Genomic DNA, 12,336 nt, shown 5'->3' on the forward strand with positions numbered 1-12,336 from the left:
GGATTGTCCGATCATCGGGGTTATCGGGGGAAAGAAGTTTAACAAGATTACAAAGGCTATAATCAGGTATATATGTGTAGACAATCTACCATTCTCTACGGTTGACTCAGATGGATTCAGAAACCTTATTAGGGAAATTTCCTCGTTATATAAAGTTCCAACAAGGAATACTATAAAAAAATTATTTTTGAAAAATTTGATGTGTTGGCTGTTGTGTTTAAGAAGGAGTTAGAAGACGCAACTGACATTATTCTAACATCGGACATATGGACGGAAACAATGTCCATGAGAAGTTTTCTTGGGGTGACAGTACACTTTCTAAAGGGCACTAAACTATTATCAGTTGCAGTAGAGACGCTAGAACTGTACGAAGCTCGTACTTAGCAATACATTTCTAGTGTCTTAATTGATCTCATGGCGAATTGGCACATTGATCAGGAAAAAATGTACGTCAAATTTAGCGGCAGAAAGCTGCTACTTTCTGCTGCTTTTTCTAAAATCATGTGGACTCGAAGAAGTTATATCAAAAGTTCGAATTATAGTGCTCTTTTTTAAGCGCAGTACCAAAGCTAGTGATGAGCTACGTCAAACACAGAAAGAAAGCCTATTCTCGACGTGAAAACAAGATGGAGTAGCACATTCTACTTGCTAAATAGGGTTTTAGGACTACTGCCTTTGGTTAATGAGATTGTATTGAATAAACCAGCCTCCCTTCGTTGCTATCCGCCCTTGAAGTCAAAAACCTAAAGGAGGTTAGAAATATTTTGCAAGTATTTGAGAAGTTAACAGTAGAAGCCTCTTCAAAGGTCAAACATATAACTTTAAGCAAAATAATTCCTATGGTAAAGTGCCTCAAGAAGTGTTTTCATAAAACTGTCATTTGTAGCGACGGCAAAGAAATTAAAAACTGCATTAGATACAGAAATAGAAAAACGCTTCGGAAAAATTGAAAATTCTCACTTATTGTCCTTGAGGACGATCTTAGACTCTAGGTTTATTCAATTCAGCACTCTAATCTTCCAGCATTAGGCAAGACAACTACGTATTTGTCCCGAGTAATCGAAGACCAAATTAGAAAACAAAACTCCCTTCGGATGTTGATGATAACCAAATCAGTGAAATTGACGCTCGTTAAATAGAGAATTTTACGCTCCTTACTATGATGTATCACACGATGGGGGTTCCCATTTGACATATTAAAGTGAGGTTAGCTGGAGGTGAGGAGGTGATTAACAGAACTTCAGTAAATGCATAATTAAACGTCCCGCCGTATATCTAATTTGACGTGTTTTTTTTTTTTTTTTTTTTTTCAGAAAGTTATTAAGGGTGTATCGTTTTGAAATGAAAGCACTGTATAAATATATCGATATTTTCCGCTGTGTTAAATATCGATATATTTTTACCGATATATCAAATACATCGATATTAGCATCTCGATATTTATCGATATCGATATTTCGATGTTTCGATGGTATTCTACTAGTTGTATACATTGGGGTTAAGGGATTTGTTGGTTTATGGGAATTTTCTCTAGAAAATACATTTTTTGGTTTCCCAAAGACTTGTTTATTAGTGGGAAAATGTTGACGTATTGGTCATGGTTAAATATTTACAGGTTAGCTCGGAAATTATTGTTTAGGAATTGCACTTGCATTATTTGGATACTGAGACTGGGGTTGAATACTGTTATTTAAAATATGATTTGGAGCTGGTAAATGATTAATTAAAGGTTGTTGGATTTGTGAAGGCATAGAATACATATGAGTATGGTTTTGATGGTTACTTATTTGGGAATGTATTCTATTTTTGCAAATATTAAAATTATTTTGTCGTGGAGTAAACGAACGAGCATTAATTTAAAACATGTGCACTTGCATCGTTAATGTTTTTAGGGTTATGCAACATTAAAATAGTTCGAAGTTCACTTGGAGAGTTAGAGATTAAAACTGTAACGGCTGTTAGTTCTGTTTGTTCTAATAAGGCGTCTTTAGTGCCTTAAGTAAGGGTAGTATCGGCAGCAATTTTTAAAGAAATACGAGATTTTAAAAGTTTTATTCTTTCGATAAAGTCTAAAATGGGTTCTCTTCTAGATCGAGTCAGAAAATTAAGCTGTTGAGCAAGAACTTGTCTATTTATTCGATCACCAAAGCGTCGTCTTAAAGCGTCTTTTATTTTGGGCTAGGTAGTCAAATCTGGTCTACAAAGTAAGGAATCGCTTGCTTCTTCGGTAATTTTAGAGCAAATTGCAGCAAAAACAAATTCTTTAAGACATTCATCGGTGGTACCTATATAATATCTATTATAAAACTTATCTACGCTTAAAATAAAAAACTCTAAATGATCGCTATTGCTGTAAAAGTTTTGAGGGTACGAGCAATCTCTTTTGCTACTGTAAGAGTACACATATTTGAATTTAAAAGATTTACCGTAATATTTGAAAGATTTTCTATAAGAGCATCAATTTCAGAATGTGACATTAACTTTACTAAAATTAAGATGAAAAATAATGAAATGTAATTTAAAAATGTAACTAGTGTAAACGAATTATTTCGCTCTTTTAGTATTTTTTTTTAAATACACACAACAATTGTATAAGGTAAAATATAAAAATAATGGAAATGGAAAGGAAAACTCACTTAGGATTTTTTTCTTCGCAACTGTGGTCTTCTTGCCTTGGTTACTGTCTCAGCAAACAGTTAATACTGACGATTTTCTGGGCTTCGGCAATGTTTTTGCAAAACCAGGAACCTCCGAGATACCTACACGAACGACGGCGCCAGTGATGGAATTATATATGAATACTAACTTTTTTTAAAAATGAAATTTATTCAAATAATTCTGCACAAAAAAAGGTTGACTATCTATTTAACTACGATTTTTACTACTCGAAAATTAAAAGATAAGTCAAAGTTAAACTAATTATGGGAACTAATATTTCTTATAAATTTTGCGATACAATAATAATTACAATGTAGTTTCACTTACCTTGTTGTCAATACCAGTTTTCCTTCAGCTAAAATCGGGTTCGTATGATAGTTATTACAATTGCAACGTTCAATTTTAATTTTTATTTTGTCATATATATACTGGATTGTATCTAGACTCATTCTCATATTGGCATGGAATCTGTCAGGATGATCTCGAAGCTATTTAAACAAGTAATAGTATTTCCCCAAATATTGTCTTTTTTGGTTTATAGGATGAGCACTAAACCTTCGATTTGAAGAATTACATATAATAGACCACTTTGCACCTGCAGACGTACAATCACTACTATTACTTCTATACATTGTTAAATGTTTAATAATAAAACTTAAAACATAAAAATGTTCCGAATTACGTCAGTCTCCTCCTAAACCTCAAAAAATACTAAAAGCCGAAAGCTTTGACTAAAAGGAAAGCATCTTCGGCATGTTTTATCAGGCATCGATGTAAACCTCGATCGCGACCGCGACCTCCACCGCTGTCATCCATGCATCTTCGGTATGTCCGTACCTTTAGTCTTTGTGTGAACATTGCCGTAAATGTACTAAACTGTGCATTTAAGTTCAGTTTTCTTTAAATTTTAGTGCTACATAGACGTGATTGTAAATTGTGCTGTTATTATTCTAGCAGGTTAGTGGAAATTTAGTGCAACAACACCGTAAGTAGTTATTATGTTATACATAAGCATAAAATCTAGTATCTTCTTGGTGCAATAATGACATAAATGTACATTGTGTCACTATTATTGTAAATGTTATTAGTTATCTTACCACGTTTCTGTGACACATGCCATCCACATCTGAAGAAGTTGATGACACATGCCATCCGCATCTGAAGAAGTGGATGGTATTTGTTCTTGAGCTGTGCCGTCGAGGTCATGCAGATCTGAAGAAGACACAATATGTCGTCGACAGAAGTGCCCTTTAGGTGTAGCCGAAGAAGTGATGACGTAACGCTGAAGAAGTAGTAATAAGAAGAAGAAGTTATGACTAATTGCCAAAGAAGTAATTATCTAAAGAAGTCATCAGCGTGTCTCATCAATTTCTTCAGATGTGGATGGCGTTCCGTAGCCGAAGAAGTTATGACGCAACGCCGAAGAAGTAATTAGCATAGGGTGTGGTCGGTGAGAGTGCCTGAGGCAACATATCACCTAACTTAATATGAAAACTCTTTGTGGCAAAGCCACTTTTTTTACTATTTGCGCATATTTCTGTTAATTGCCAAGGTTAAAAAAACCAATTTTGGTCTACCGCGCACCTACCAAAACGTCCGTACCGTTTTAGTATAATATTATTACAATCATATTTTACCGTCGAGTGCGAGCAACAAAGCGGTATCGCGACCTTGCTTAAATGTTAATTACTAATTTATATGTGAATAGTAATACTACTAATAGGTACATACTTATTTATTGATGAACACGTTTAATAAAACACATTGTTGTAGAAATAAATATATTTTTATTTAATTTAAGTAAAAGAATTTAGATATTTAAAAAATATATTTTTAAGTTATATCTATAATTTTAAATAAAATAATAATAACAACAATTTTATTTACTTTTATAAAAATCATTTCTTAAAAATTAAAACAAATCACTTTATTTGTTTTACATATTTTTTTCTGTGGAGCCGAATCCTTTTTCTCCACGTTCTGTGCTGGACATGTTGTTGACTTCTTGAAGTTCTGGATAGAAGATCCTTTCACATATTATTTGAGCTATCCTGTCGCCAGTTCTAACGTGAAAATCCTCATCCGAGTGATTGAACAGTAGGATCTTAATTTCACCTCGATAGTCCTCATCGATAACGCCAGCTAATAAAAAAAATTTCATTATTACAATATATTTTTGTAAAAAAAAAAAAAATAAAACTTACCGCCTACATCAATAAAGTGGTTTACAGCTAAACCAGACCTTGGAGCAATCCTGCCATAGCAGTTTTTCGGTAGCTCAAATTTAAGTCCAGTTGATATTAGAGTTTTTCCTTTAGCTGGTATTATTGTGTCATGATTACTTTTTAAATCATATCCAGCAGCCAGTCTACTACCCTTTTCGGGTGTATATGCGTGAGGTGTGATTTTTGTATATTTTAAAATTGGACTTACTTCTTGATTGGCTTAAATGTATAAAAATTTTGTATTGAAAATGGATAAAATAAATTTATTGATTATAACCCCAAGGTAGTGTATCGGTATATATATAATTAATAATTCTTTTATCATCGTATGGAGTAAGAGCAACTTTTCTCTGGTTTATTGTGTAGACCTCATGTTTTTTACTTCGAATTAAATGTTCTTGTGTATAAAATGTGCCTTTATGAAATAAACAGTTATAATAGTCATCAAATGTTATTGTTTTCATTGAAGTATTAGTAATACCTTTAGCCTTTTTAACAACTTTATCTGAATCAAACAGTTTTAATGCATACATTTTTGATTTAAGACCTACAAATTCACTCATAATTTTGCCATTATTCTCATCTTTCATTAATCCTAATACTTTCTTATTAACTAAAGGAATATTATAAATGTTGTCTACAGGATAATCAGAAGTGTCAAATCTATCTATATCATTTCTAATAAATTCATAGATATCTTCCACGTGAAAATGATAAATTAAAGAATCAGTGTCAGTATATAATAGTTTGGCATCTGTATTAAATTTAGGTTTAATATAATTATAATGAAAATCATATAAAAAAAGTTTAGAAATTTCTAAAATACTAAAACCCGCATATATAGGTTTATTAAATTTAATATTTAACCTTGACATTTCAATTATAACCATGTCATCATCAAAAATGGTTAAACTATGGAAATTAGGTTTTGAAATGTAATTTTTTGCTCCATATCGACCGAGCCAAGTAGTTACTACTTTAACATCTTTGTATTTCCTCACGTTTTCCATAGTTTTTCCGAAAACTGCATTATTCATTAACTTAAAAAAGTTTTTTTCAAATTCATTTTGGCTTTGTTTTCTCAAATTTGTATTTAAATCAATGTAAGTTTTTAGCCAAGGTGATTGTTTAAATTTTAAAATTTTATAAACTTTAGTAAGTTGTAAGCCAAGAGATAAAGCTTATTTTAAACTTCTGTAATGAATAACATAGTTTTTCTTATTAAAAAGTGTTGTCAATAATTTAGGTTGTTTTGATGATGTGACAGGTGGTATTAAGCGTTCTGGACATAGAGGTAAATCCTTGTGTAGATCGTGGAGTTCCTTAGGATATTCCAAATCTACTTCAAGTATATACCCTACATCTGAATCGTCTGGTGTATTAATAATATTTTCCGAATAGTAGACACTTATGTCAACCCACTTAAAATCACCAGTAGGAAGCGATTCACTCATTGCTGTTCCATATAAATTGTTAATGTCAAAGTACATTAAATATGATGATGGCAGATCGGGGTTAAACTCATTCTCCATATATTTATTGTTAGCTTTACCATAACGATTACTACACTGAGATACTCCACCTCTAATTCCGCTTTCAATCATCATTATTTGATCAATATCGGTAATTAATTCTAATGTAACTTTTGAAATTAAAAGGCAAGAATCGTAGGCCAATCCAGGGGCAGTAAAATATTTTAGACATTCTAAACCATATGTTTTATAACAAACTTTTCGGAAATTTTCAAAAATATCTGCCAAAAGTAAAATATCAGTCTTTAAGTATAACTCTAAATATTCTTGTAAATTTTGAATTTGAAATGATTCCCAAATTTTAACAGCAAAGTTATAATCAGTCTGTGTTACATTAGATTTTTTAAGTTTGGAGTAAAAAGCATCAATCGATGGTAAGCTATTTTCCTTTAGTTTTTCCCAACAATCAAGATAATCATATGGAAATATACCTTTTCTTGATATAAGATTAAATTCAGTCTCATTTTTGCAAAAACTTTTAGTAATATATTTTTCAGAAGAACTTAGGTAGGAACTCAATCGATCTAAGCTGCTAGACATAAATCGAAAAGAATCCAAAAATCTAAATTGAATACTTGTATTTTCTATATATTTTGAAAAAGATATAAATTTTTCCTTGTTAACAGGTAATAAGGTAACCGAGCCCGGTATTTCGGTTGTCAATTTCCGTATAATAAAGTGACTATCGTAGCCAGAAAGGTTGTGAAATATTACAGGTATAATATGATCATCTTTATAATTGAGATTACATAAAAAGTGAGCACTACCCCTATATTTACCCGTAAAATGACAATGATCTTTAACTTTTATATCATCTTCACTAAAAGGCTTTTGACAAATATGACACATAGTAGATGTGTTAAATGATTCTTGCTCTGATGTCGACAAGGGTAACATTGAAACAATATTATAAAATATAGGATTTAATTGATGTGCTAATTTTTGTAGTTTTAAGCAAAACCAACTTATACAGTCTTGCCCCGTATATAGCTCAAATTTTGATAGAGAATTATCATAGCTACATAATAAATAATAAGCAATACTGCATGGAATATGTTTTTGATATTTATTTACATTAACATTTAAATCCTCATATTTTTCTAATATACTCTCAATATCGGCATAAATGACAAATGGAACTTTTTCTTTATTTTTAAAATGTGAAAATGATATATTCTTTTCCCTTTCAGATGGAAGTGATACTTTAATTTTATTCATTTTTTTACAGGCAAACATATGCTTATTTAAAACTTGTTCAGAATAAAAATAATTTAAACATCTGTCACAATAAACTTTTTTATTAGTAATATCACCAATTTGCTTATTTAATAATCTTGATAAATTTTTAATTAATACAAAATGATATGTTCTATGAAATTGTAAGATATGCTGACCTAAACCATCATTATCATCATCATCATCGTCATCTGTATTAAAATTATCCTCTTGATTTATAGAAAGTATTAATAAATTAACCTTAACTAAAAAGTCATATTGACTCAGACATACAGGTACAACTTCTTTTTTCTCCAAACTAAATACATTCACTCCGATATTATTCATTTTCTCAAATTTACTTATATCTTTTATTCTAATTGGAAAACTAATATTGTCATATTTTAAAATTTCACTAAAATGAGGATATGAAGATGTTCTACATGGATTTTGATTTGTATTACAGGGATTAAGAGCGGCCACAATACACCAGAGAAAACAGTATTTATCATTATTTTTAATATTAAGAACCCCCTTAGTATTTTGAATAAATTTCGGCACCGTAATGTAAGTAGAATAGCCAATATTTATAGGGGTATAATTATTAAAATTAATTTTTAATTGTAAAATTTCATACAGTGCCCAACCGGAATCTCTCTCTTGAAACTCCTCTAACTTTGTTAAAATATTAGTTTTTATGTAATCATTATAAAATTTTCTCAAATCGGTGTTACGATCAACTATTTGATTTTTGGTGGTAAAATGTTTTAATTCAATTTCACCAGTTTGAGGTTTAATAAAATTACATAAAAATATAACATTTATTTTTAACAAAGATTTTTTGAGTTCCTTTCGTACTTGACATAAAAATGATCTAAGAGCTTTTTTGAAAAATATCAGCGGGTCCTTAATATTAAAGTTAACAATTGCTCCAGTTCTTATACGATTATTAAAACATGATTCCAGTGCAGTCCAAACTAATTGTTTCCCCTTTTTATTATTATTCTTTTTGTATTTAAATTGTTCTCGATAATTTTTAAAAATACTTAAATTTGATTCTAATTTAATCATAGATTTTCTATCTATTTTTTCCTGACTTCTTAAAAATTTTTTTAAAATTAAAATATTTTTATTTAAAAATTTTATCCACTTGCAATAATCATTTTTATTTTTTATAAGCTTACCAAGTTCGCCAATTTTTAACAACATTTTTTCACTCAACTCGCTAACTTCTTTTGTAGTAGACATTATGATGAGAATAAGTGTTATAAGTTTACGTTGTAGAATTAAATTGAATCAGATATTTTCATATGTCTCGTATAAATATACTAATATCATGTATTCCATTTACATTTTTTTTTTCGCATTTAACAAGACGGGTATTATTTTATTACACACCTATTATAATAATTGCATCACGTTGCTAAATGTTAAGGTCATTTTGCAAACATAAATAAATCTGCAATAATTATAAATTCCAATTATCTTTAAGATGCATAAATGTTGTTTAACATGTAAAACCTTATTAGAATAATTACCAATTACTCGCTTAGGCAAATTTTCTAGTATAAAAGCACCATCGTTTTATGCATAAAGTTAATCTTATCAACTCATCAACTTCATCAACTAACTACTACAATGAATGTAGAATCAACCTTCATTTTCGAATCTGTTGATCGAAAAAAGTTATCCAATAAACTATTAGTGGTGATGTTAAAAAATTTGTTCAAGTAAGTATTTTTTTAATTTAAAATTTCGAAAATGTTTAACCATTATTATTATTATTATTATTATTGAAAGTTAATATTTTTATTTTTGTAAATAAAAATTTTGATTTTTTTTTTCATAGATTTGGAAAGAAGGATATTAAAATAGTACAGGGTAGAGTTCACCTCTACCTCTCTTACTCGCCCCGCAACGAAACAGTTGCACAAAAAGTGAAGGGCTTACCCGTAAAATATTTACGGGTGGCAGCTAGTGATGAAGAGGAGCTACAACTGTTCCTCAAGGCTATGCGGGAGTTTACAGAGGTAAACTTTTACCGAGCTGTGGAACTGGAAGAGGATGAACGTCACGCTTTAACGGACGGTAGAGATAAAGAGGAACCGAATAAAAAAAAAATTAAAATTTTGGAAAACCGAACATTCCGAGACTCTACTACTACTACTACTACAGCTGGACCATCCCAATTAATTGAAATACCTGATGAAGATGCAGATGAGTTTGAGATGCAAAAATACTCTGTATTTGACTTAAATGAATATAAATAAAATATATTTTAAAATCAGTTTTTTATTTTAAATGGTTGAGTTTCTAAAAATAAATTCTTATTAATCTAACTAGTAAAGATATCCAATATCGAGATATTAAATTCATTGCTTTATTTTTTTAAAATGGCTTGACATAAAACCAATTAAAAAAAAACAAAAATTTTCTTATGTACTTATTTGATTAGTAATAAAACAAGTGTACCTATATTAACTATTATTTTAAACAGCAAGTGATTAAAAACGTTTTTAATTTTACATTTAAAATTAATAAATAAAACAAGTATATAATTGAAATTTAATCAATTTTATTCATATACCAATCCCTTAAAATATAAACATTTTCCTTGGCGCACCTTAAATTATTATAAATATGTTTTTTGCAGTGGTATTTACGACCACTTTGACTAATAAGACAATTTAAATTTAAACAACCCAACTCTAACAAGTCTACAATATTATTTGGAATTATACTACTTAACCACATTTTTTTTGTCAAACCTTTAACATTCACTGTCCTATTTGGTTTAATAGTGTCTTTTAAAAATGCATAAAGACCTTCCAAGGGTAAATAGTTGACGTCAGTAAAGTCCCAAGGCAATCCATGTAGATTTCTTGTTATCCAATCCATTTGTTTCCCTTCAAAACTGGCATTATCATCAAACCGTTGAAACCAGTGAAATGGAAATGGAAATTTAACAAAATGATGAAAAACGTCACCATTTTCCATATCAATTATAGCAATCTCCTTACAAAGAAATGGACTTTTTTTATATTGAAATCCTTGAACGTCTAAAATATACATGATGCTAGTTGTTTACCTTGGACAACGTGCGTGTATCTTTCACTATAACTTTCAGCAAACTAAAGTTAGAAATTATACAACATGCATTATTTAAATCATAAAATATATTTTTAATAACACATAGGCTTTAGTTTGTTATATAAAGAATATACATTAACAAGTGCACAAAAACAATGTGATCGAGAGTGATAAAAGCATAGAGGTTCAGTTTTTTCCATCTCCACTTCTTTTTCCTTCTCCTCGACATTCTCTTTAATTTCGATAACAGGTTTCAGTGAATACTTTTCTACATATTTGCATGCATCTTTTCCTTTTACATATATCCTATGTATATTTTCTTTATCTGTAAGATTTTTCAATATTTCAGAAAATTCATAAACTGGGGTATATCCTTCGTACCAAGGAATGCAGTGTTGATTTATCATTGCCCATTTGGCTTCTTTAATAATTTCATTTGATAATTGATCCAATGCAAATGGTGGCTTAAACACAAAATGGCTTATTTTTTCTCCATCATAGACAGCCAATTCTTTAGGAAGAAACTTTTGGTTTTCAAGTTTAAAACCTTGAACATCCACTATTAAAAAATTCATATTTTTTTTTAAACAATTATATTTGCCTCACTATTTTTGTAAGAGGGTTATAGGTAAATACGCGATCGTATATCACCAAACAGTAAGCTGAAGTATCTTTGTCTAAATCACTATTTAACTCAAACTCGACTCGCATAACTACCGGACCTGACTGAAGCAATTCTTTTTGATGAATACAATTTATATAAGAGATTGGTGCTATGGTTTTAAACTGTTCGGGATTAAACATCGGTTCATCGGTCTTTGAATAATAGGTGGATTGAAATTGTGAATACATTTCATAGAGGGTTGCAAATTTGTTTTGTTTGATATCTAAATTAAGGTCTATATAAGGGTACCGTTCAGAGTTTAGAAATACTCTTATAGACCTTAAATTAATATCATGAAATTTACTCATATCTTCCTTAAGCTGATCTCGTTTACCACTTTGGAATGCAATAATTACGTGACGGGGTGTTTCTATCTTAGTTGATGTTTTCACTGGCCAATTATGTCTATTAGTTTTAAGAAGCTCTGGGTATTCAATTAATTCCCAACATCTAAACCCAACTTCGATGTCGACATTCTTATCAATAATTTTTGTAAGAAGCAATTCTTGTGATATTCCTACAGAAATATGAGGTACATTCCAGGATACCTTACTCAGGGTTACCTTTAATGATTCATTTGCTTCCGTAGTCGTAACAGCATTATTATCAGTATGATCTCTAACTAGAATCAGTTCTTGTTTAGAATTTATTATCACTTTTTTATAATCTTCAAAAAATCCCATGAGAGTTTTTAATGGAATGCTTACATTAAAAAAACCCGTTTTTTCATCCACTATTGATTTTTTTTCAGTAGTAGTAGTAGTAGTAGTAGTTGTTGGCAAATACCATCCGGCATTTTCAAGCTTATTTACTTCATTATTATTGTATGATAGGTATCCTTTTAGTGTTGATGTCATACCTACATCTCGCACGGAATCAATTGTTACACCATTGAGCTGATACCTCATTTCTTTAAATAGAAAAGCTACTCCATTGTTGATAAATGATGCTT

General features: G+C 30.1%; 2 protein-coding genes across 3 annotated transcripts in view; both read left to right on the forward strand.

Annotated features, from left to right (window-relative positions):
* Positions 1–12,336, forward strand: part of LOC126734132 (glutamate receptor 1-like) — a 62,968-nt gene that overhangs the window by 37,409 nt on the left and 13,223 nt on the right. The window lies entirely within an intron of this gene.
* Positions 9,207–9,914, forward strand: LOC126734135 (uncharacterized). The gene is made up of 2 exons (XM_050437668.1): positions 9,207–9,360; positions 9,480–9,914. Exons 1-2 carry the CDS (start codon positions 9,269–9,271, stop codon positions 9,898–9,900), a joined length of 513 nt encoding a protein of 170 aa, XP_050293625.1. The 5' UTR covers positions 9,207–9,268; the 3' UTR covers positions 9,901–9,914.

This window comes from Anthonomus grandis, chromosome 3, assembly GCF_022605725.1.
Source record: "Anthonomus grandis grandis chromosome 3, icAntGran1.3, whole genome shotgun sequence".
Taxonomy (NCBI): Eukaryota; Metazoa; Arthropoda; class Insecta; order Coleoptera; family Curculionidae; genus Anthonomus; species Anthonomus grandis.

Coding starts and splice junctions, on each gene's coding strand:
- LOC126734135 (XM_050437668.1), top strand. CDS start 9,269: ATGAATGTAGAATCAACCTTCATTTTCGAATCTGTTGATCGAAAAAAG. Junction 9,361..9,479: donor ATGTTAAAAAATTTGTTCAA/GTAAGTATTTTT, acceptor TTTTTTTCATAG/ATTTGGAAAGAAGGATATTA.